At 37.1% G+C, this 24190-nt stretch overlaps 1 protein-coding gene across 4 annotated transcripts in view; it reads right to left on the bottom strand.

Annotated features, from left to right (window-relative positions):
• Positions 1 to 24190, bottom strand: part of TCF12 (transcription factor 12) — a 178416-nt gene that overhangs the window by 104840 nt on the left and 49386 nt on the right. For all 4 annotated transcript variants that reach the window (XM_009280362.2, XM_009280361.2, XM_009280365.2 and 1 more), the window contains exons 4-5: positions 22857 to 22925; positions 11104 to 11206 (exon numbers count right to left, since the gene is read on the bottom strand). In XM_009280362.2, coding sequence (XP_009278637.1) covers positions 11104 to 11206; positions 22857 to 22925 — 172 coding nt within the window. The remainder of the gene's footprint in view (positions 1 to 11103; positions 11207 to 22856; positions 22926 to 24190) is intronic.

Below are 24190 nucleotides of genomic sequence, written 5' to 3' on the forward strand. Positions count from 1 at the left end.
ATAATAATGCAACACATCTATATGGAAACAAAACCTCCTCTAAAATTAAAGAACTTATAAATATGCAAAAAAATCTCATTTTTGACTGATAGGTAGAATATTAAAGTATGCTAAATGCTTTCTATAGTGTAACACACATACGAGCTTCTGAAAACTCCTCTGAAGTTAGGGTGATGTGATCAGAAGATTGTCTATAATATTTCATAAGGCAATGCGACTTTTAAGATGGGTAAGGCATATTTAAGAAATATGGTTCTGTAAGGAATTAATTTTTGTAAATCTCTATTCAAGCAGGTCAATCAGCCTGTAGTTTAAGTTGGAAAGTACCTCAAGACTCCAAATAAATATATAAATAAATTAAATCTGAGGTGACAGCTTGTAATGGACTAGCAAAATGTGAAACAAATAAATGATATCATAGGAAAGAAATTAATCCAGTCAGAAACAGAAGTGTTATTTATCACAGCAAAATAGTAAGGCAAACTTCACTTTGCTCCTACAATGCAGAAAACGTACTTAAGACTGCAGTACCCTGATAAAGAGCGTAAAAGAACACTCTTCCCTATCTCTGCAGAACTTTTTTTAAATACGATACGAATTTATTTATGACACAGTCATGTCAATATAGACCCCAGAAATCAACCTTGAAGCTTACAACACTGTTAACAAGTCACACATTACTCTCAAGACTTCTGCTTTCTATGTCCCATTGTATAAAAGGAAGAAATTGCAAGATGCCTTATGTGTACTGCATTTGTGCCTAAAGTGCCAGGATTATTTTAGAGGTTCCTATTACACTGGGCAGTAAGCTGAAATTTCATTACAGTTATTGTGTCAATAGCACTAGTCTTGCACATGGTTTGTACAATCCCGATTTGAATTTGCACATTTCATATTTTAGTGTGCTTGGTTCCCAACTACCTTTAAGGCTCATGGCCAGACCTCAGCAGTTTTAGGAAAAACTGTAAAATCAGTTTCAACTTATTTCAATAGTAATCACTGTGTTTCTTCCCCATTCCAATGAACCTTTTTTATTTCATCACTGAACTTAAGGCTACTGCTTTCTTTAAAGGACTCAGTAGCAGTAATCCCAAATACTGTCAGTTTCTTTAATCCTGTATAGAACACATCACCACATAAAATGATGTATCAACTCTCTCTCCTATTTCATCTTCAGATGGGGGACCCCCGTGAACATCTTCCAAAAAAACCCCCAACTAAACAGTACCCTCCCTCTACCAAATGCCATCCTGGTGAAGCTTCCACACATAAGGATAACAAGGTTTCTATATTTCTCAAAGTGACCCACCATCTGGATGCCTAAGAAATAACTCCACAGAATTTTCAGCTGACTTCCCAATATACATATATGCGTTAGAGTGACAGAAGCTGAACACCCATCTGAAAGCCGCAGTGCTGTTAGCCTTCAGAAAAGCGTAAAAAGACAGCAACCAAGAAAGCCTCGCAAATAAAGCAAGATATTACCAGCACTTAACAGAATGAGTTGCATTTTCTCTGGTCTTCTGCACATTTCTGTTACATGAAAATCTTTCACCCACTTTTCAGAAACAAAACTTTGGTGCAATATTGGACTGAAGTGAAAGTGTCCAGACATTATTTTCAAAATAAAATTAAAAAATTTGGTCTTCTTTTGATGATACTTGTTCCATTAATCCACTATATAGCTGAAGCACTGCACACCTACAGCAGCTTACAACTCTAGGGAAAATGCAGTGGCCACTCAGGCAACTCTCAAAAACAATAGTATTAGAGGTCCAACACCTGCATGCACCTAAAACATAAAATTACATCTTTTATAGGCTCACTTATTCAATTTCATCTGTTTTGCTTTCCCCTCTGAGGTGTCTGTGTATCTAAACAAAGTCAGATTTCGAGCAGCAGCAAACATTTGACTCACTAAAATCCAGTCTCTAAAGAAAACTATTGAACAACTTCAAATCATATTAATGCAAATACTATAATGCCCCAAATCACAAAAGCCACTTGTTTTGGCACGAGCAGCCTAGTTACAACATTTTGGTTGATCAGTTCAGAATTTAATCACTGGATATAGGCTGCTGCATTTATTAAAAACTGGACCGCTAGCAACTGACAGGCTACAGCTACATGCACGCAAGAATGAAAAAAAATTAATGGAATGAAATAGAGATTAAGTAAATGATTTTTATGCACCTGGCGATAAGCAAACATCTTTATTGCAAAACAAAGACAAGCCATGAAAAATTACAAAATTATCTTTTAATCACCAGTGAGCTTTCTACAGTCTCCTATTTGAACAGGATAATAGTTATTATGTAGATCCCTAAGCAACTGCCTCATGGGGAAGTTACATCACCAGTATGGGAAAGAATCACCCCCTCCTCCCTTCTCCCTGGAAAGGAGCTTGGCGCCTTCAGACAGACTGAAATTTAAAATCCTACAGCTTCACCCAGCTGATCCCATCCACTGGAACACATCTACAAGTGCCCAGGGATGGCAGGAACCACGGGAGAGAAATATGCCCTTTCAGCATTTCATGCACTGATGAGCCTTGTAACAGATAAACATACCCTACAGCAGCTAAACTGATGTGTTATAACAAAGAGGAAATGCAAGACTTAAAAATTTAATCAGATTACTATTTATTCCCCTTTTCAGAGGCAGAGTACACTGTGAATAAATCAACGCTCAAATGTATCAGACTGCATTAACTAAAAACCAAGTTTTGCAGAAAAAAAAAATTATCAGAACTAAAATATTTCAAAATTTAAAAGCCAGACTTCCGTGTTTAGATTCCCAGATGGGCAATTCAGAAGTACTTAGTCTGACAAGAATTTGGGGTTTAAGTGAGAGACCTTTTTGAAGAAGGCAACATTTCATCTTCCTCCAACACGATTAACACTAAGTCACATTTTTTCTCCCGTTAGCGCACAGTGCAAGCAACACTACTGCCCGCAGGCCACCAGAACTGCAAGTTCTGCTTGTGGGACACGCTGTGGATTTGCAGAGACTCCTATGAGTCCTGTGAAGGTACCTGTGGCATTGGTAGTATCCAATGAGAAAGTAGCAGCAGCTCTTCCTAGCGCAGAGTTAAATCATACAGTTTGATGGATTTTCAAGGACAGATTTCTTCACTTTCTTACCTGACAGAAAACCTTTCTGTTTTTCCTCCTTGAACCACAGCACTGCAGACTAAGCCTGAAAACAACTCCAACACTGATTTGGACATTATAAAAATCTTCTAAACTTGCACAATACTACCCACACTCATTAAGGATAAACTGCCTCAACACTCCGGCATACTCACGTAGCGAGCGGATCACCGACAGGGATGGGGAAAAGCTGACTGCTGTGCGCCTGCTCACCCCCCTGTTCACCTTCCTGCACTGGGAGCTGCCGAAGGCAGGGAGCCGGCCAGGCACAAGGCCTCCTGCCAGCAGCGGCAGCGAGGGGAGGCAGAGGGGCAGGCAGGCAGGCAGGCAGGCAGCTGTGGCCGCATGCCTACCTGGCAGACCCACACCTGAGCACCACCTGAGGAGGATCGTTAGGGCTCCTCTGCCACAGCTGCTAACTAGGAAGAAGATGAAAGTCTCAAGGGAGAGAGAGCACAAGCAGACACCTGCTACAGCATAACATTACAAAGGACATGAGCTCCCCACTACATTTGTAGAAAGCCTTGAGGTATTACTGTATTTAAAGAAGTGTTAGGAAAGCTATTTGATTGAAATATTACTGTAAACAGAAGGGAAAACTAAGTTTAACACACACTCTTGTGAGCAAAAACCCAAGAGTAAAAATGCCCTGCACTCAGCGCTGTCACTAAATGACTGTGTAATTTAATTTCCCAGAAACCCATTAGCTTTCACAAAAGGAAAATGAAGAGCAGATGAGAGCAATTCTTTGGTGTGAGTGGAATTTATTTAATGTAATACCTGGGGGGAGGTGAGGGGTGGGGGATAAATCTGAAACTGTACCAACAGATACAAAACATCGCAACTGTAGAAAGCTTCAGCCTGCAGACCAGCGGCTCTGCGCCGGCAGTAACCAGCATGTCCCGTCTGAGGTTTTACAGGTACGACTGACAAGAGCCTGCCTCTGCCCAACATGCCACACCAGAGCCAGGACACAGCCAGATGCAGAAACACCCCAGAACAAAAGAACATGCGCATTGCTAGCATTTAAAAAAAAAAAAAAGGGGGGGACACTTCAATTTATTTATGCAGATTTTATATATTCATATATGAAGCAAATAATTATCTGGAAGAGAGGAAGAAATCATTGAAATTTAACTTCAAAAATTACTCTGGGTTTGAAATTTTCATTATAAACAACAAAATACTACAAAATTCATATGAAGCTCTTGGCCAATCTATAATATTATATAAAAACAATGTCAATCAAGCAATTAAGCACAGTGACAAGTCCCAAAAGGAAAACAAACATTCTTAGAAGGAAATTTAAAAGTAAATCTTCCATTTGCCAGGAAATTTAAATGTAAATCTTCCATTTGCCAGATTCATTATATGCAATGATTTGCAAAACATAAGCCTATCTGAAGCAACAAAACATGAAGCTTTACTGGGGTGAAGCAATGGCAATGCTTACTTTGGGAAAAGTAGCCATGATGTATCACATATAGATGAGCCAGCATCTTGATATTTTTAGCTTCAATAATCAAAACAGTAAGTGATTTGATAAAATGTAAACATAATGCTGTGAAACTGTACGATGCCAGTTACTGTAAAGTAAATTTCAAGGAACTTTTCCAGCATGGGAAGTTTACAGTCTATGGCTTGTGGGGGACCCGTGTCTTAGAGCAGGAGACTTGTACCCCTAAGTACTGTAACTGTGGATGATCTTATACTTGCGTCTTTTACTAAGAAAAGTTTCTCTGAACTCTTAGCCTACAATAATATGTGACAGATAATTATGCACTATGTGAAGCTTATTAGCTATCCTTTTAAAATTTTCTTTCAACTTACTGCCCTACTCCTGTAAAATGAGATGAACTGAAGCACTTGTCATAATCTTTATTGTGCCCTTATTTTGTCATTTTCTTCTTTTAACATTTTCTTCTTTCTTCCCAATGAATTCTCTGAAGGATTCAAAATATTCTGTCCCCACCATTCTCCAAGTTAATACTGATGTAACCACGTATAAATTATTTCAGATCAATCTTGCCATTACTCATGTCTCTGGAGATCATTTCCATTTTGTGCCGGTTTTGGCTGAGACAGAGTTGATTTTCTTCACAGTAGCTAGTATGGGACTATGTTTTGGATTTGTGCTGAAAACAGTGTTGATAACACAGGGATGTTTTCGTTACTGCTGAGCAGTGCTTACACAGAGTCAAGGCCTTTTCTGCTTCTCACCCCACCCCACCAGCGAGCAGGCTGGGGGGGGCACAAGAAGCTGGGAGGGGACACAGGCGGGACAGCTGACCCCAACTGACCAATTTGTCTTCCAAGTAACCGTTACGCATGATGGAGCCCTGGAGATGGTTGAACACCTGCCTGCCAAGGGGAAGTAGTGAATGAATTCCTTGTTTTGCTTTGCTTGTGTGCGCAGCTTTTGCTTTACCATTAAAGCGTCTTTATCTCAACCCACGAGTTTTCTCACTTTTACCCTTCTGATTCTCTCCACATCCCACCCGGGGGAAGTGAGCAAGCAGCTGCGTGGGGCTTAGTTGCCGGCTGGGGTTAAACCATGACACATGTTAAATTAGTAATGACTACAAAAGGCAATTCAAGGAAATCTAACTATTATTTTGGACAAATACAAGCTCTGCCAACTCACTACTCACATCTGCCCTCTCCCTTCCTAAAATGTAATTAAAACAAGATTCCTAGCAAAAAATATAATGGCAACATTCTTAACATTTGCCATTTTAATAACTATTTACCCTTGCTTGCTTCCTACTATTGCCTTCACCATCATAAAATCATTTGATAATAAGCTCTATCTCTTCGATTCAAAAATTCTTTTAACTGAAGTGCTACTGAGGAAGAAAACTAGCAGTTTTCCTGAAGATTAGTTAGATTCTTAACTGAGAAACAATTCAGATGCATGCCTTCTTTTAATTGTATTTTGAAGTTCAAAAGCCTCTCCTTTTACTGAGAATAACCTTCCCAAATTAAGTTTTAAAAGGCTTACATCACCTGTTCAAGAACAATATCAGCACTGGAAAGCTTACAAAGGCTTCAGCTATTTACCACATTGCTTCAAAAAATGCCCCTAATGTTCATCTTTAAAAATACTTACCACTCTATCCAAGCCAATTGGAATGCTTAACTTAAATGTCAAACAATAGATTTTACAATAAAAATTAGACATAGTAATTTCACTAGTTTGAAAGACGCACTGGCAGAAGCACAGCCATTCTTACAAACCTACATAATCAGGCAATCAAGCCAATTAAGTGAACATAACTCTAAAATCAGAAGGCATCCCAATCCAGATATTGATTGCTCATTTGTATGATTAATCCATAAAATGAGTCTTTAGTTTCACAGTAACTCAAAAGACTACCTTTGAAAATTTGTGGAATTTGGCCTCAACCCATCAAGCACCTCTCCACTCCTGCCGCCCTTAGCTCCACACGGCAGTTTCTACCCAGCATATACCTATTAACCCCCTGCTACATTGGTACAAGACAATTAAACACTAACAGAGGGTAAAATAAATGGGGGTGTGTGTGCATATATATATATATATTAAAAATTTACTTGCAAGCCCAGTTTTCTGAAGACTGTGATGACAAACCACCTGAGTGATTCAAGCGCATCAAGTACAAGCAACATTAAAGGAAGCTGCACTGCAAAAAAACCAAAATGTATTACTCTGCTTCCATTAGAGAGTACTATATTTGGTTCTTTCAACCTACTTATTTGAATCAGGACAAGAATCAGGCTTACCCTTTATATTCACAGTATAAATAGTTACAGTATAAGAAGCTATATTTTGATTAACAATCTGAATCATTTATAGCTTTAAGTATTGTAACAAGCTTCTACTCCCATCCTCATAAATACTGCCTGATGTGTGCCTTGACTTCCCTGCTTTGTCAGGTCCTCCATACTCTTAATGTTGGCCATAAGAAAATATCATGGCCATACCTAGCATGAAGCAGAAATTAGTTTGTTAGGGAGAGGAGCACAGTCACCAGCTCTCTAAGATACTAACAGAGGTGAGTGTTACAACATCAACAGATGATATGAAATAAACTAGTAACCACAACCCTGCAGCTGGTCTACTAGAGTCAGTGAGTAGATGAGGTCGGGAAAATGCAAATGATCTAAAATCCTCCAATCCCACACATTCAGAGTTTCTGATTATGACAGTTTCCAGTTATCTTGGTTGACAGGTCTTCAAACCCTGTGGCTAGCCCAGGAACACCCAGAGCTCTAAAAATTAACCCAATTAAACTGTAAAGCAACTAGTTAAAGAAATAATGAGAAAACAAGGAAGTATACTTGAAAGAAAACTTGGAAGAATGATCTCTCTCTCTACTTCAAGGGACCAATTTCAACACGGCAAGCTTACATTCAACCACCACCTTTTCACTCACTATTGACCAATTTTTCAAATGACTTTTTATCATGTACAAGCTTGTGGAACTGTGTGGTACACAGATGATGAACGTGGAGCACAAAAGTTTTGCCTTTATCCTTTCTACCTCTTGTGGAAAGACAGACACACAAAAGAAATGAAATCACCCACTTCAAATTTTCAAGAAGGACCAACAAAATCCCCTTCAACCTATATTCAAGAATGATCTGCTTGCTTTCTTCCTGGTAAGCAGAAGTAGAAAAGCTCAGCAGAATACAGTCCAGGGAACAGTACAACAGAAGATACGATACCACATGCTTGAAGGGTCCTAGCAAAAACTGACCTCTACTTGCAAGTGCAGGGTACTAAAAGGCAGCATAATTACAGAGAAAAGAATCTTGTATCCTTGTGAATAGTTTTCTAGAATGTAATTAAAACAGAAAGTGTTGAATAAGCAAGGATTATAAAGTCTAAATGGAGCTACAATTCCACCAATATATCTTAGCCTGATTGTCTACATCTCTCTACGGATACTAACAGACTTACAATACCAATATATCTTAGCCTGATTGTCTACATCTCTCTACGGATACTAACAGACTATGCTGGTGCCAAGAGGATTCAGTGGTTTTACTTAAAATACAAGCAACGGCCCTTCTTTTTTTATACTAACAAATCAACAGGATAATTCTGGAATTCATTAGTGAAGAACACTAACCAATCCAACATAATAGCTTTACTTCCTCTGCAAAACACTTCAAAAAATATCTAAATGAATATGGAAATGCATCTTTCTGTGGCAAATTGTTCATTATTGAATCATTATCAACTCTTGTTAGACAAAATTTCTCTCTTTTGCAACGTACAAGATCATTAAAATGTTTGAGAGCTCCATCATGAAAGACAGTGGCACTTTATAATCCGCTATCTCTTCAGGCAAATATGCTTACGGCTGAACATAATACACAAAATAACAACATCCCCTTGACACACAATTCTTTCTTTTAATGGTGCTCTTAAGTGTTGACAGCAATGGTGAAATATGTTTTTGCTCTTTTTTTTTTTTTTTAAAATGGTTTTTAACTATTTCAGAAATGTATTTCAGTCATGATAAAATGTTGGGAAGGGATGTGTTTCTTAGATCTTCAGCGTGGAACCCCAGACGCTCCATGACTCCTATTAGCCTAGTGAGATACTTCCTATAAGCTCATCAAGTTCATGTTCTTAGCCTCCATCTCCTTTTAACCTCTGAAGATCACAGAATAATCAATCAACGCATTAAATATCATCTGCAGTAACTAATAAAATGGATGTTTTCATTCTGTTTATGGGAACATGTCCACAATTTGATATTAACAAACTGTGTAACATTTTTTTGTCTAAAAAACTTAAGAAGAAATCTCATTTTTGTTTTCAATACTAGACAAAAAAACATAAACAGATAGTGGTACTACACAGAAAACTACTACTCAATGTTTTTATGTAGCCTTTATCATTCCTCTCTCCAAACTTTCAGCATCAACTTAAGATATGCTGCAAAAATTCATGATGTGAAAGTATGATATACAAAACTGCATCCTATACTGTAACATAAGTAAAATGAATATAATTTTTTGTTATGACAAGCCAAAAACCACAGGTGGAATACTTTTAAAACCATTCTTTTAGAGTTTTGAGGTGTACATTTCTTGAGATATATACTGAAAGAATTCTTTGCTGCATATAGAAGGAAATTAAGTACTATTTCTCCAACAAAATAAAATCCGTAAGAACTGTTAGCCATAAAAGCATTATAAAACTATTTCAGTTCACAGCTGCTTTGGGTAAGTGACTGACACATACACATCTTGCAATTCATTAATTAATTCTACAAAACAATCTCAATGGAGGCGTCTCCTCAAATCTGTATTAATGATGTAATTCTATTATGTCTAATGGAATCGCCTAGCCATCTCATCAATAAAACTGAGAAACTAAGAAGATATAGTTGCACCAATTATTTTCTTCATATATTTAAAGGCATATATTGTTTGGAAGTTGGATGGCTCAAAATAAAAGCATGAGCAAATAGTTTGCCTTTGGTAATACAAATTTAAAAAAAAAAAAAAAATCAAACTTTGCTATATATTTTTGTAAAACAAAATCAGTATCAGCTACAAAGCCTAGAGCCATTCCATACATGCTACTGATCAAAATACTGGAGAAGAAAATGAAGTAAATTGTCTTTTTAGTCTCCTGTATTTAAAAAAAGACAACATATTTGAAACAGCACTGGGGGGAAGCTCGGTTCTGCTTTATCAAAATAACTAAGGGAAACTACATTTTAGCTTTACCGTCTTCAGATATAAGTGTCATTGACCAATTCACATGTAGTGTCTCTAAACAAAGACTACAGAGATGGTCATTTTAAAATTACATATTTTCAGGTTCTTATATGAAGGTTTAAACGAAATTCTGGTTTCAGCAATAGCTGTGCTTTGTCTGCCTCTATTTCAGAAAAAATTGAAGTAGTAAACAAAGACTGAGCAAAGTAGAAAGATTTCCAAAAGAAACTGCAGACCACCAGGATTTGGATTTAGGTAATCCACTTAGATTACCATGGCTATGTCTTAAAAGGACAATACTGAGATCACAAAATAGGTCATGTCTACAAGACACAAAATATGTAAGTGAAACAACGTCAAATGTACAAATTCAGAACAAATATTCAGAGTCATCCCTAAGTTTAAGATACAAGAAAAAAATTTGTCCCAAGACCATGTATTGCCAAAAAATAAATATTTTGAAATCAACATTTTAATGCCCCAAACTGGAATAGGGAGAAGAAGAGTTTCAAACAATGCCATCAATACATTAACATGTTTCAGGTAACACAAAAGTGCAGGCAATGAAGAAAAAGCTTTCAATACCTCAGCCCACAATTTATAATACACATTTTGCTTGCTTGTTTTTCCAGTTTCAAAAGCAGAAAATGTTGGACACCCACAGGCCTGGAAACAGTAGCAACATTTGCCTAGCAAAATAGAAGTTTGCATCTATTTCTTAGAAGTGACAACGTTTCTAATACAACAAATATAAAAGAAATTAGAAAATTAAAAATAATAGGCAAGCCCTCAAATTATTAACTGAAGAAAAGCCTAAAGTAAATTGGTAGGTAGTTCAGAAATCAATAGTGTTAGAAAAATAATATATTTTTAAAAATGCACAGATTAAAAATTGCTATAGATGTCTTCTCAGCAAAAGTTAAGGAAAATTTACAGCTTTAAAATAATTTAGAATTTATAAGAGAAATGTAAAAATCAAATCAAAATATATCAGCTTTCTAGATCAACTAGAAAAATTTAGGTGGTTCCTTCTTCTAAAAAGTCCTGAAGAATGGCCTTTATGAGGAATTCGCCCAACATAAAAAGATTTCAATAGGAAAGTCACTGTCGCTATGAGAAACAGAGCAACTTCCAGATGCTTGACATGTCAGGCCTAGACAAGGGAATGAAAAATGTCTCTTTCTGACCAAAGAGGCTTTGAGGGGATACTCGTAAAGAATTACCTACTTACCCATCAGATTTGAGTTCATGAAAGGTGTCGGGGACAATCCTTCATGGGGCCCTAATCGACTGTCATTCAAGTGATCACTGTAATGAGGACTGTCTGCAAAACCCTAGAGAAAAAAAAAGACCAGAGTATTAAACAGATTATTTGGCAGCCCTGCTAATTGAGTGTAATGACACTTCCTAATTAAATGTGCAGAGTCACAATTGGTCATTAATCACAAAAGTTGGCTTTCGGGTCTATCTCACAGAAATTACTCCCTGCCCGTATTTTACTTTCTCTCCCTCTTTTCTTTCTCCCCCATCAAAAAGAAACCACATAATTTCTTAATAAGCTGTGTCCTCGTGGACAATACTTCTAAAAATTGAATAATACTGAGATATTTTGATATTTGAATCTTCTTAGTGTTAAGTCACTAGCCACTGAGAGAGGAAAATTAGTCTGAAGAAGTTGCAACTCCTAAGGTTGCTGTTTGCATTAATAAAGTAACACAGTAAAAAGGTCAGGAAGAGTCACTGACATTAGGAAAAAATGTTAGTGCAAATGAGAAGAAGAAATTCCATTTCCCCTTGCAGCCTGCTATTAATGTTACAGATTAATAGGCATTTTGACACTATCACATTACTAAACAGCATAGCTCACTGACAAAAGGTTTACTTCCCAATAGTGATTAAATAAACAACTTTGTCACCCGATTTGCAAACAAGCACTCAGACTGAAATACGGTTTTGCACTTTTCTAGCATTAGTATAGCCAACTTAGCAGGCTCAGAGTGACCCTTATGCAGTCAGGAAACACAGGCTTATTGAAAGCTTGCGCCAAAGGTAGAGAGAAAACACAGAAGCCCTAGGATGCACATATTATTTAACCAACCCAATTACTTAAAATTCTCTTTTGTACATTTCAAAATGCTTTCAGCTTTTCCATATAAAGGGACGAATATGGTATTTGCCATTCAGACTGATCAGATACACGCTGAATCACCTAGTACCAAAACATGACAGACCTGGCACTCAAAATTGCACCTCCTTTGTAGCCAAAGTTTTGAAAACCATTTTGTAAACCTTACCTTACAATTCCCACTTACTCACTCCTCTAAGTCTGGTAGGGAGAAACCTAAAGCTCAGGCCTAATTAAGGGAGGGGGGGGAAATTGTTCACAGCTACCAGAAACCATTCCAAGTGCCCTGGGACTATAAAATCATCAATCACTGAACATTTATCATTTTTTCAGACTGCAGGCTCACGTTCAAGACAACATTAATGGGGCTGAAACAGGCCTCACTATCTTTGCAGGCATGCTGTCAGTTCTACCAAAGGGCTAGTAACTGAGGGCTAAATAACTGTCAAATCACTACCGCTGCTTATGGATGCGTGTCACAACTCTTGCTGCTATTTAGCTTTAAAAGTAATCTTCTGGGGGTCCCAACTCCCAAATGAATCTTTGGCTGACTTTATCCACTTCAGAATCGGCGATACACATGTGATAGGCATCCAGAAACAATCTTAGTGACATTTACAACTTGGTTATGACCACAAGGGTGTCCTCTGGTAACCATGACCTAGCCCTGTCTGTCAGACAAGCAGCGTGTAGCAGCAGCTGCTGAGGAAATGGAGTGGCTCCTAGCTAAGGTCACCACATGTGGTTTATTTTTATGCTAAAATGAAACAAAAAAGAAATTAAGTCTGCTGAATAAAGAAACAAAAAATTGCAAATAGAGGACCAAAAAAATTAAGCTCCTAAGTAGGTAGCTTCCTATTTGGTGCTCTGCTTGTACTTGTTATTGTGGGGTTTTTTAAAACCTTTTTCCCTAAGACAATACTTCAACTATATTTTATTTTTAAAAGAAAGAAACTAAGGACACTATCAGTGATAAAAGAGAATCCATATCTCAGACATTCAGAAAGTGCTGCCTAGATGAGCCCCAGAAACTGAAATCTTCAAGAGATCTTTATTTACAAAGTAAATAATAAAACTACTGAAAAATATAACAGGGCTAAGATTCAATTCATACATGGTTACGCATCGTGCAACACAATCTACCTAATGCACAGGATTAATAATGCTCCTCCCCAAGTTAATACGGTATATTCCCACCCAAAATAGAGGAATTGGAAAACAGGATGGGTAGTTTACAGAGAAAGGAACGTTCTCCCTTCTACCGTCAGAATTCCTTCAAATAATCCTTTACATCATGTTCTTTTTGTATATCCTCTCAGTTTCCCAAAATGCACCTGCACCCAATTATCACAGCATCAAAGTTACATTTCTACATCACTAGACAAATCAACTACTTTATCTACCTGAAAAATGCTCCAAGTCGTCCTTCACAATACTAAAGCCATGGAAAACAGAACATTTACTATACAGGGGGAAAAATGTACTAAGGCATATGCAAGCACTTTAAATAGAATTGTTTTTTCTGTACTTGAATTCAATTCCCAATTTAAATTAATTGTGTCAGGCATTTCATTCTTTGTCATGCATTACAAAATTTACACTTGTACAAAGTGTGACCTCTCTCAGCCTTCATCTACAGCGGACCTACGTAAAGAGGTCTTAACTTGGCCACCATCCTTGACACCAGTTATTCAGAGTCTTAGTAATGAGTTATGGATTATCAGCTCAAGCAGCAGAGTTTTGTTTGGGATTAGAAACCCTGGGCTGATTCCCACATATAACTCACCCACATTAAATGAATACAAAATAACCACAAACACATGCAGTTTTGAATTAACAAACTTCTTTTGCACTTCACAAAAGCAAATTAAGCAAAATCAGAAGGGCTCTAAGGACAATGATTTAAATTACAGAGTTATTTCAGAGCATTCTTCACATTTAAGCTGTACTTCAAATAAAATTGCATTCCTGATACCAATCCTTGCTTTTACATCTATATTGTTAACTTACATAATAAACAGCATCAAGTTCTACTGGGAAGAGCTGTAATCAATCATAGATGAAAACTTTAGAAGCTTCCAGTAGCTTTTCAGAAGCTACTGGAAGCTTCTGGTCTTACAATCAAGGCTTTAAAAATGTATTTGACAAATATGATAGTGCAAATTGGCAACATATGTTTACTGCTGAAAGAAGAATGCAGTTGAGAGCCTTAAAAAAAAAAATCTGTCTGCAACACCAATAACGGAGAGTGGTTTATTAAAAGGTACATTCCACCTGTGTGACTGAGTAACAAAGAGAAAACGCCATCAGCTGGCATCTGAACTCATGCCTCATGGCAAAAGCAGTGGCGGGGGGGTGGATATATATACAAATTTTTCATAGATGAAAACTTTAGAAGCTTCCAGTAGCTTTTCAGAAGCTACTGGAAGCTTCTGGTCTTACAATCAAGGCTTTAAAAATGTATTTGACAAATATGATAGTGCAAATTGGCAACATATGTTTACTGCTGAAAGAAGAATGCAGTTGAGAGCCTTAAAAAAAAAATCTGTCTGCAACACCAATAACGGAGAGTGGTTTATTAAAAGGTACATTCCACCTGTGTGACTGAGTAACAAAGAGAAAACGCCATCAGCTGGCATCTGAACTCATGCCTCATGGCAAAAGCAGTGGCGGGGGGATGGATATATATACAAATTTCTATCAGAGCCCCTTTTCAAATCTCCATTTTAAAGACTTCTCAATAATATATACTGCTAAATTTCATTCTTTCTGAGAAAGGAAGGAAATGTCAGTTCACGGCAGTTTTGAGGACTACTCTCTGAGAGGAGACTCACTTGATCGTAGCTAGATCGATACAGGCTCCAAGCAGAAACAGGAGCTAATTAGTTATGCCAAAAGCTATTCTTGCTCTTGGGAAGAACTATTTGATGATATATACTCTGACCTGACTCTACTAGAACAGGCTGGTGATATTCTTTGGACCACAGGGGGGCTTCCAAAGCCCTTTGGAGGATTGCTACCTACTGTTACCTGCGAGGCAAGTTTGACATAGAAAGGCTGGAAGGAGATGCTCCATGCTGAGTACACATCCCCATTTCTGGCACCTTTGCTCCCCAGCAAACGTACCAATGGATTAGCATGTGCCAGAGTGCACAGTTTGAATATTTAGCAAATAACTGGCAAAAAGTCTGCAAAACAGGACTTACTGGTCAAATTTATTTTCTGTTCTGAGCACCCTATTCTGAAGGGACTGCAGATAGCTCAGGGCATTTTTCTGTTTACAGAAAGAAAACTGGGTTTTGAATATGATTAGATGCCATAACTGTAAACTCAAAACCATCTTGTTTGTTCCAACCTCTTACATAGCTACTACAAAAGCAAGCTTTAACCTTCCCAAATGAAGACAAAACTTTTCTTTCTGTATTGTTATAGCCCCAATAAGGTCTAATGGGGGCTAACTGTTCCCTTACAGCATTTTGTAACGTTGTCACCTTTCATTTTGCAACAGGCCCCTCCCTGGATTTCAGTCTCACTGCATGTTGGTGATCAGAAAGACAAAGTCAGATACATCTACAAATAAAACCAACAAGTATTGTCTACTAATAATACCTATCATTAAATGCAGCTGAAAGACTACTACTAATTAGCACTGCAATTTAACAGAGTAGCAAAGGCACTCTCAACATTGAACAGTCTAACAATTTATTCATTTTTGAGGTATTTCATTGGATTAGAGTGATGTTCAGTAATCATGCCAATAAATTAAGTCTGTCAATTAAAACAATCAACAGTTGCAACAGCTTTCATTCCCACCTCTTCTGGGTAAGATGCCCCAAGTGTCCAAGTGATTTAGGCTTTATCTGTATCAGGAGGATTTTCCATGCACAGGTTTGCTAACACAGCCAAACCAATTAAAAATCTGAGACTATTTACAAAATCATAAATAGCGGTATACAGGACACCTTAAAATTATCTTATAGAACGTAGTATTCAAAAAGACCCAGAAGAGGAAATGGAAAAAAACAGAGAAAACACACTCCTTACTAGGCACGTTTATCCTACTAAACCATAAGGGAAAGGCCGACACAATTAGTCGATGCCCCATTTTACAAAATAAAATGGTAATTAACCTCCTAAAACTGAATGTCTTTCAATGACCATTAAAGTTCTGACATTTGGTTTAAGTCAATCACAGAACTCAGCTAAGAACAAGCCAAAAAGAGCCTCCCCAGCTTGCTGTTCCTACCCCTTTTCATTGCACTGCTTCCAGGGCTTCTGTAGGATTCACCCTCTCCCTTTTGCTTCCACTTCAAAGACATAAAGCCATTGTCCCTTAGTAATTATTTTCTGAATTCACACCAGGATTTATCCATGCATAAGCAAAACCGTACTCCTCACCCTAACTCAAGTTGTGGGGGTTTTGGTTTTGTTTTTAAATAAGCACATCATCTTATTTCCACTTCAGGGTAAAATCTGAAAAATGAAGGAGATACTGTAACTACATGGCACACAATTTTCCCACACATTTATTGACTTCACGGAATAACTTCTTCCTGTATGGTTAACTACCCCACAGCATTTTATTTGCTCAAGTCCACTAAACTAGAGAAAACAGGCTTTTTTTCTTTGTTTCTCCTCCCTTATCCCCAAGCCCTCTCCTACATAAGTCCCTGGGAATAGACCGAAGTCAGGCCCAGTTGTGGCTCATAACCAAGCTGCCAGATCAGTAAGTGGGTATTTGCATTTTAGCAACTTACAATATAGCTCAATTATCTCCTTTAAACTTAAGACATTAAAATTCCACTAACATGAACAGTTGACTTCACAGTTTGTCATGGCTACAGACCAAAAGATTAAACTTAATGAACACTACTTCCGATTCCTTGAGTTTTATAGTTTGGCTGACCTTAGCTAACAAATATTAATTGTTTAAAACTCAGGAATACTGAGGTCCCTTCCAAGCTAAATTTGGCTATGATCCTATGAATCAGGCAACAGTCATCTAAATGACTAATGTGTAAATGAACGACGGTGAATCTACTGCTGAAATCCACTTTATTTTGGATTATCTGCCTCTCCAAACTAATCTGAGAGTTCTAAAGACAAAGAGGGCAAAAACACAAGGGGGGGGGAAGTGGGGAGAGAAAGTGAGATGCAGAGACAGCAAGAGACAGACGGACAGACCCAGAGAGACTGACTACACCAGGGAACATTGTGGTGAGTCACTGACTGAAGATTAGACAAGAGGCTCTGGGCAATAGCCATACCAAGGTGTCCTAGCTAATTTAAAAGATTATGGATTATGTGATCATGTATGTTTCCAGAAATAAACAACCATTTTGTTTTGGAAAGAGTATTTTCAGTCATTGAATCTATGTATTTGTCAATGGCTCCTAGAGGAAAGACTACAGAGCTAAAACCTGACTGGGTCTATTGAACACACAGATCAGGAAGAACCTTGCAAAAATGAAGGTAAGCTAAAAATAAATCCAGAGAGAAGTCCCCTTCCTTTTTGTCTTGAGGATCACCTGCACTATATTAATTTATCTTAACTAAACACCAGAAAACATCACATTGTCACAGGTCATGGTACAACTCCATTTAAACCACTAACAGTCTTGCAGCAAACTATTAGTTGGGAACAATGTTGTTTTCAAACAGTGACCAAAATGATTTTACAAAGTATTCACCTGAGAAAAATAGGGAAAGACACAGCAAGACAGCAAAATGTGTATGGTCCCAAGTATACTTCTGACAAAAGAGTACTAAAGAAGCACAGAGATGTACGCAGCTGTATTTGAAGAATTCAGTCTATAATTTTTAAAATATGTACTTCATATAATTTGAATAATTTTAAGTCTGAAAATATAGAACTTCCAATCAACTCTACAAGAACAAACCAAGTCTGAAAACTTACTTTCAAGTTATTTATACATAGACTATTAGCTCAGATGTTGCAATTGCAACTATACTTGATCATATTTTGTAATTCTATGGACCAGAGAGATGCGCACGGAAACTTTTGTGTGACGGAATGGGGAATTACGGGATAAGTCAGTTTGTGGCTGAACATAATTAATCAACAATGTATAAACCTCCTATGCAACCAAAAAAAAAATCCAACCAACTGGCATTATGATCAAAAACTAAAATGAAAAGCAGCTTCTTCAATAAACAAATATTTTCTAACACAACCAATAATAAATGCTTCCAGCAACCTGCTTTTCTCTAGTGTAACAGTACCAACATCCTCCATAAAGACAACGCGCAGGTCTGTCACAGGTCAAGCAGAAAATTACCTTAACTTTCTAAACAAGGAAAAATGCCAGGGGGGAGGGGGAAAACAGAGCAGACGGACAACGATGGGAGACTCCCCACACTCCTTAGACCATTTCGTCCATATTACTATCAGTTGCCTGCTACAATCCAAAGCTAAGAGACCAAGCTGAAGACCTGTCTGATGTGCCAGGAAACAAACACCTCTCCCCTCCGCAGGCTCCATGCGTGCCATCTCCCAGCCTACTGAGAACAGGCAGTACTTCAACCCCATCTCGCTTTATTGTGTAAGAAACTTGTATAATACTTAGCAAACAGAGGAATGAATGCAGTTAGCTGATGGAGATAGCTCAACTGCACCAGAAACAAGGAGCTGTATACTTTTAGTTTTAATTCTGATTCCCTTTCATTATCAGCAAGTTTTAACTTTCCACTACAATATCCTAAAGACAGAAATGTAGCTTTATACATTACTTGGTCACCTGGAAAAGTCAAGAGAGCTTTCACAAATACCCTCCAAGTGTCACCATAAGTTACATGCTTGGTAATAGAGCTCTCAAAATATTCATTAGCTTATTTCCAAACACCAGGTTGAAACAGATGAAAACTATGTGTGCAGGAATGGAATATGAGAACAACTGAAAACATGGTTTGTTTATCTATTTTTAATCTGGTAGACCTTTGGAAGGGGAAGGGGGACATAACACATTGAACTAGGAATCTGTTTTGAGATAATCGCCATTTTCTCCAGTTCTAAATCCATTTCCAGGAAGTTAACTTAGGGAATGATGAATCTTATTTTAAACAGCTAAACCCAATGGCCAATTACACCTCTCTAAACTCGTGAGACAAATATCAACATGATATATAATGGGACAATTCCCTGGCCACATGGAAAACTAATCTGTGAACAGATTCCAATGCTAATTTCAATATGATAGGTAGTTGCAATAAAAACAAACAAAAAAAACCCACACAAAAAAAAACAAATGAAAAACACTTCTCCAATATAGCTCATATGACTGAAAACAGATTTTTCTAGCTCTTATCTAAGCTATAAACCAGGAAATAAAATACAAGTATAGCAAGCATACCAAGAATAAATGCTTAAAGACAATACTTAAAAACTTAACTAAAGCATTCAGAACTTAAATATCAGAACTTGCTTTGAAAAGCGCTGCCCATAAATCAAATTACAAAGTAAGCTGCATTTGCAAAAGTGTCCTGTGCACTGAATATGGGAGATTCAATTTAGGCTTTGATTTCACACTGAATCATCTGCTTACTTATAGAATACATCAGGAAAAGCAAATAACCAGCAGAAGAACCACCAAACAACCGCCCTCCCCCGCAAAAAAAAACAACAGAGGACAAAAAGGACACAAATACAACAGACTTGATAACACTTACTGTATTTCTGTGTCCCTCTTGTCTTGTTTTGCTATTTAACAGCTTCCTTTCTTGTTATGTACCTGAGATTAAGAGGTATAAAATACTATTTCAAAACCTGCTCTCTCATTACTATTTTTTGACTTCTTTGCAAATTAAAAGTACTACTGGGGGGGGAGAATAGTTTGGGCATATAGTATTTCAGGTTCCAATTCATGTCTGAGTATTTTACATACAATAGAGGGCATAACCTATTGACTGATGCTACGAAACCATCTATATCTAGCAGTGGTATCTTGATCAGTTCAACTCTGGCTTCAAATATATATATAGCAGAGTTACATAAATGAAAAGGAGGATAAACTGCATACTCAGTACTGAAGCTAGATTGTACGTTAAATCAGGTCAAAATGTACACTCACAGCTTTTAGTGCAATATACATGCTGGAAGATACTTAAAACACCCACAGTTCAGATTTTGGAAGAAAAATACCTCAGCTAATTTATGCTAAATTTTTAACAGTTAAAATTATTATGTGTGTCTATATAAAAAGACTATCCAGCAAGAAAATGTCTTATGAAAAATATTTTTAGATTTGCTTGATTTGGAGACCGCAATCTAAACAGATGAAAAACTAACTTGCTCCTTTTATTGCAAAGACATGTTACAACAAAATCAAAACAATGAAAGAAAACCTCACAGAGCATTATTCTTCATGAAATAAAAGCAACCATTAGCCACACCGCAATAAAAACTATGGTAGAAAAATGTTTCATTGAAAGACAATGTTTATCCCAAAAAAGTGATTATATCAATTTGTTGCTAGGTTATGAGTATAAATTACAAGTCCCAAATAAAGCGGGAAAGCTAAAAAGTTCAGAAGCATCTCACAACAGGAAGACAAAACTTTCAAGTGCTATAGGGCAATATATTATTGTGCAGCAAACATGCTACTTGGGTCAAGTACCTCAGAATTTGCTTCAAAAAGCTCAGTAGAGCAAGGCTTTCAAAAAGCAGCTTTACAGTCCTCTGCAACATACACTAAGAGCCAGCTACCCTTCTAACGCAAGGGATTATGAACACATGCAAAAATATCTCTAGCTCTATATCACTCAGATAAGGGGGGGGACTTGCATACATTAACCAGAAGATATTCACTGAAAAACCACCACTGTTGCAAACATAGAAGTAAAAGCAAGATTGGAGAGTTAGAAGAAAAACAAGCACCACAAGAGACGGAAAATTTTGACACAGTATTGTATATGGACTTCAGTATAATCATTCAAGAATAAAGGACTCCACAGAATTCTACTGACTTGCTAATTGCCATTCCTGAATTATTCCTCTAAAAAATAAAGCTTTCCTACCTTTTTCTTTTTTTCCTCGTCAATAGGTATATTTTCAAATGATTAATTTTTCTAACAAAACATTTGGCCTATGCAGCAAAGATTTTGCAAACAAAGTCCCTAATGTCTCTAATTTGTACCTTTTCACAAAGTTAAGATCGTCACAGCCAATTCTAATACAAATACCCACTGCTCTCTCAGTGTTAGAACACTATTTAACATTGTTAGGTAATGAAGAAACAAGGCTCTTATATAAGGTTTTCTCAAGCCTGCAGTGATTCTCAGCCTTCAATGTTAGTTCAAAGCACTACTGAAATAAGAGTATTTTAGCTTTTAATAAGGTATTACCAGGGACTTTTAAAATAAACTGCTATGGGATGAGAGAAGGATCTTCTGTGAATTAATTATTGATCAAAAGATTAAAATACATAAACAAACACCCCGCCCCAAGCACAGGAATGAATATACATTCAGTTTTCACAGTGAAAAGAAGTTACCAATATGTTTTCCCCACTTCCCAAAAAACTGTACTCAGACCAACGTTCTTCAACAATTCCATGAATAAATCAAAAAGAGTGGGTGAACAAAGACATAGTAAAGGTTGCTCATGACAAAAAACATTTAAAAATCATCCTAACTAAATGTTAGTGCAGAGTTGCAAAGCAAGTTCTCCATGAAATTGTCAATAAAACAGCGGATAAAATTTGGTGTAAATAAATACAAAAGAAGCATTAAATAACTCAATGTCATAACAATGTGGTTACAATGTAACCTACTGTACAATTTAAGAGAAAATCTTATTTTTCTGAACAGTTTTTAAAACAGCATCACTTCAGAGCTCAGTGACAGTCACAAAATGCAAGACTTAGTAATGAGTAAGAAAGGAACAGAGAATGAAAGCATCATTATGTCATACAGAAATTGATGGTATACCCTCATCTTGACTAGTGCATGCAGCCATATCACCCTAACTCTTAAGTTATTCATAAGCAGCAGAAAGATTCAGAGAATGGCACCAAGAACTAACAACAGGTTAGGAGAAGTTACTATACAAGCAGAGACCAATAGATTACGATTCTTCAATTTGGTTGAGAAGAGGAGAGACATACAAGTGGCATGTAAAATAAAGATGTTTGTGGGGGAAAAAAAAAAAAAAAAAAAATGAAGTACATCAGTAACAACCAATCATTACTATTCAGAACACAGGAACATGGTGGAAATCAGTTAAATCACTGGTCAGCACACTTAAGACAAAAACTTCAATATTTTTGCCACAAAACACTTGTAATTATTGCCAAAACTGTAATAAAAGTCAGAAAAATTCACAACTCGCAGAGAACGAGTCCACCAATAGCTGTAAGAACAATGTCCAAAAGGTTGTCTCTGTCCAGGAAATCTCCTAAGCCCCTAAGTGCTGTGCTTTGCCCTGAGTGTATGACAGTAAAGGTGGCAAAGTATTTGCCCTATACTTATACTCTTTCCTTAAGCATCATTGCTGGACACCATCAGACCATCTATACTGACCTGAACAGACCTTCGGCAGGAGTTGGGAAAGGAAGATCTCCTTTAGCCAGTCTTCCACCATCTTATTTAATTAGCCTTTAACAGGTATGTACTTAACTATCGCCAAATTTCAATTCTATTTAATTGAAAATTGCTTATCTTTGGAAATTCCAGCCAATACTGGGCCAACAATTTAAATTCTTAAATAATTTGGTCACTGTATTGTGACCTTTAAAGGAAAACTCCTGTAAATAGGCTGTATACAGATTTAAAAAAAAAACCAAACCCAAAACAAACAAAAAACCCCACACCACACACACAAGATAAAAAAGAATAAGTGGTACCTCTTGAGGTTTCAACTTTTCTATGTCTGTGGAGAGGTCTGAGCTTTTTCCATGAAGACTGCCATTTTCCTGTAAACAGGCAAGTAGTAAGAACAGTTAGGACAATAATAACATTCTGCATTGAAATTACGGGGAAAAGCACTGGATTTTGAAGTTAAAGTTGAACATGTAAGACAATTATAACTTATTTAAACTCTGTATGTTAATCACCACAAGGAATAACCTAGGAATGTAAAAGGCTAAATGTATCATTTGCCCTGCCTCCTGAGAAACTCTCATCTATATTCTTACAGTACAGACCCACACACTCATTTTAGCTCTTTCTCAGAGTCATCTGATCTGGCAGCATATGAAGTAGTAGTCAGAACTTACCTTTATTCAAAATCCTGAACCAGTAGTATAATGTGCCTCATTAGTTGAAAGAAAACCAAAAAATAAAGACCATACATCTTACCCCAAATTTATGCATGCAAACTTGATTTAGACTGGTAAATGAAGTCCAGTGCTTTTTCAGTGATTTCAATGCAGAAGAGAACTTCCTCTGTTCTACTTTTTTTGCAGAAGAACATGGCCATGGGATGAATTAATGTGTCTCTTAACCATTACCAATTCTATATACAGACAGTATATATTTCTAGCATTCGTCACTTTTTTGGGGAAACACAGGAATGCAGTTTTCCTGTAAAAGGAATTCAGTTTTCTTTAACGGAAAACTGTTGTCATTTAAATGACATCCCAGACAACCATTCTTTATTGCTTCATGCAGGGCCTCTACAGAAAGTTGTTTTTTTTTTTCTTCCCTCCCACTATCAAATTTTTAGGTGTACTGAAGGCCTGCACAAAAATCTATATTCAGCCGCCAAACCCTCTGAATTCCTTTGGACAGCTACTTCACATCGATTCTGCATAATATCTATCCCGACCCCATGGGACAGGCCTTCCTTATTCCTCAGTGCATGAAGATGATATACTACATAAAACCAAGGAGATGCACATGTTTTGTAATCTTTCAAAGCCTAGCACCAGAGGCTGACGTCTCCTAAGACAACGCAACCACACCAGGCTCTCATGAAAATCTAAACCTACCAGCATCCACTATCTGGTCAGTGATCCCGTCAGGAACTGCTGCTGTACCGATGCTTCAGGACTGCGGAGCCAACAGCTTACAGCTAAGCTGACCCCATGGAGAAATTTTATGGGCAGTCTAACATCACGTTCTGTGCTAATGTGAGATTTGCTCTTAAATTTATATAATTTAGCAGGTTTTCCAAAAAGAAAATTAGTGTAGGAAGACATCTGTAAAAATATTCAATTTATAATAATTTTTCTCTAGG

The sequence above is a fragment of the Aptenodytes forsteri genome, unplaced genomic scaffold, assembly GCF_000699145.1.
Source record: "Aptenodytes forsteri isolate BGI_AS27 unplaced genomic scaffold, ASM69914v1 Scaffold83, whole genome shotgun sequence".
NCBI lineage: Eukaryota > Metazoa > Chordata > Aves > Sphenisciformes > Spheniscidae > Aptenodytes > Aptenodytes forsteri.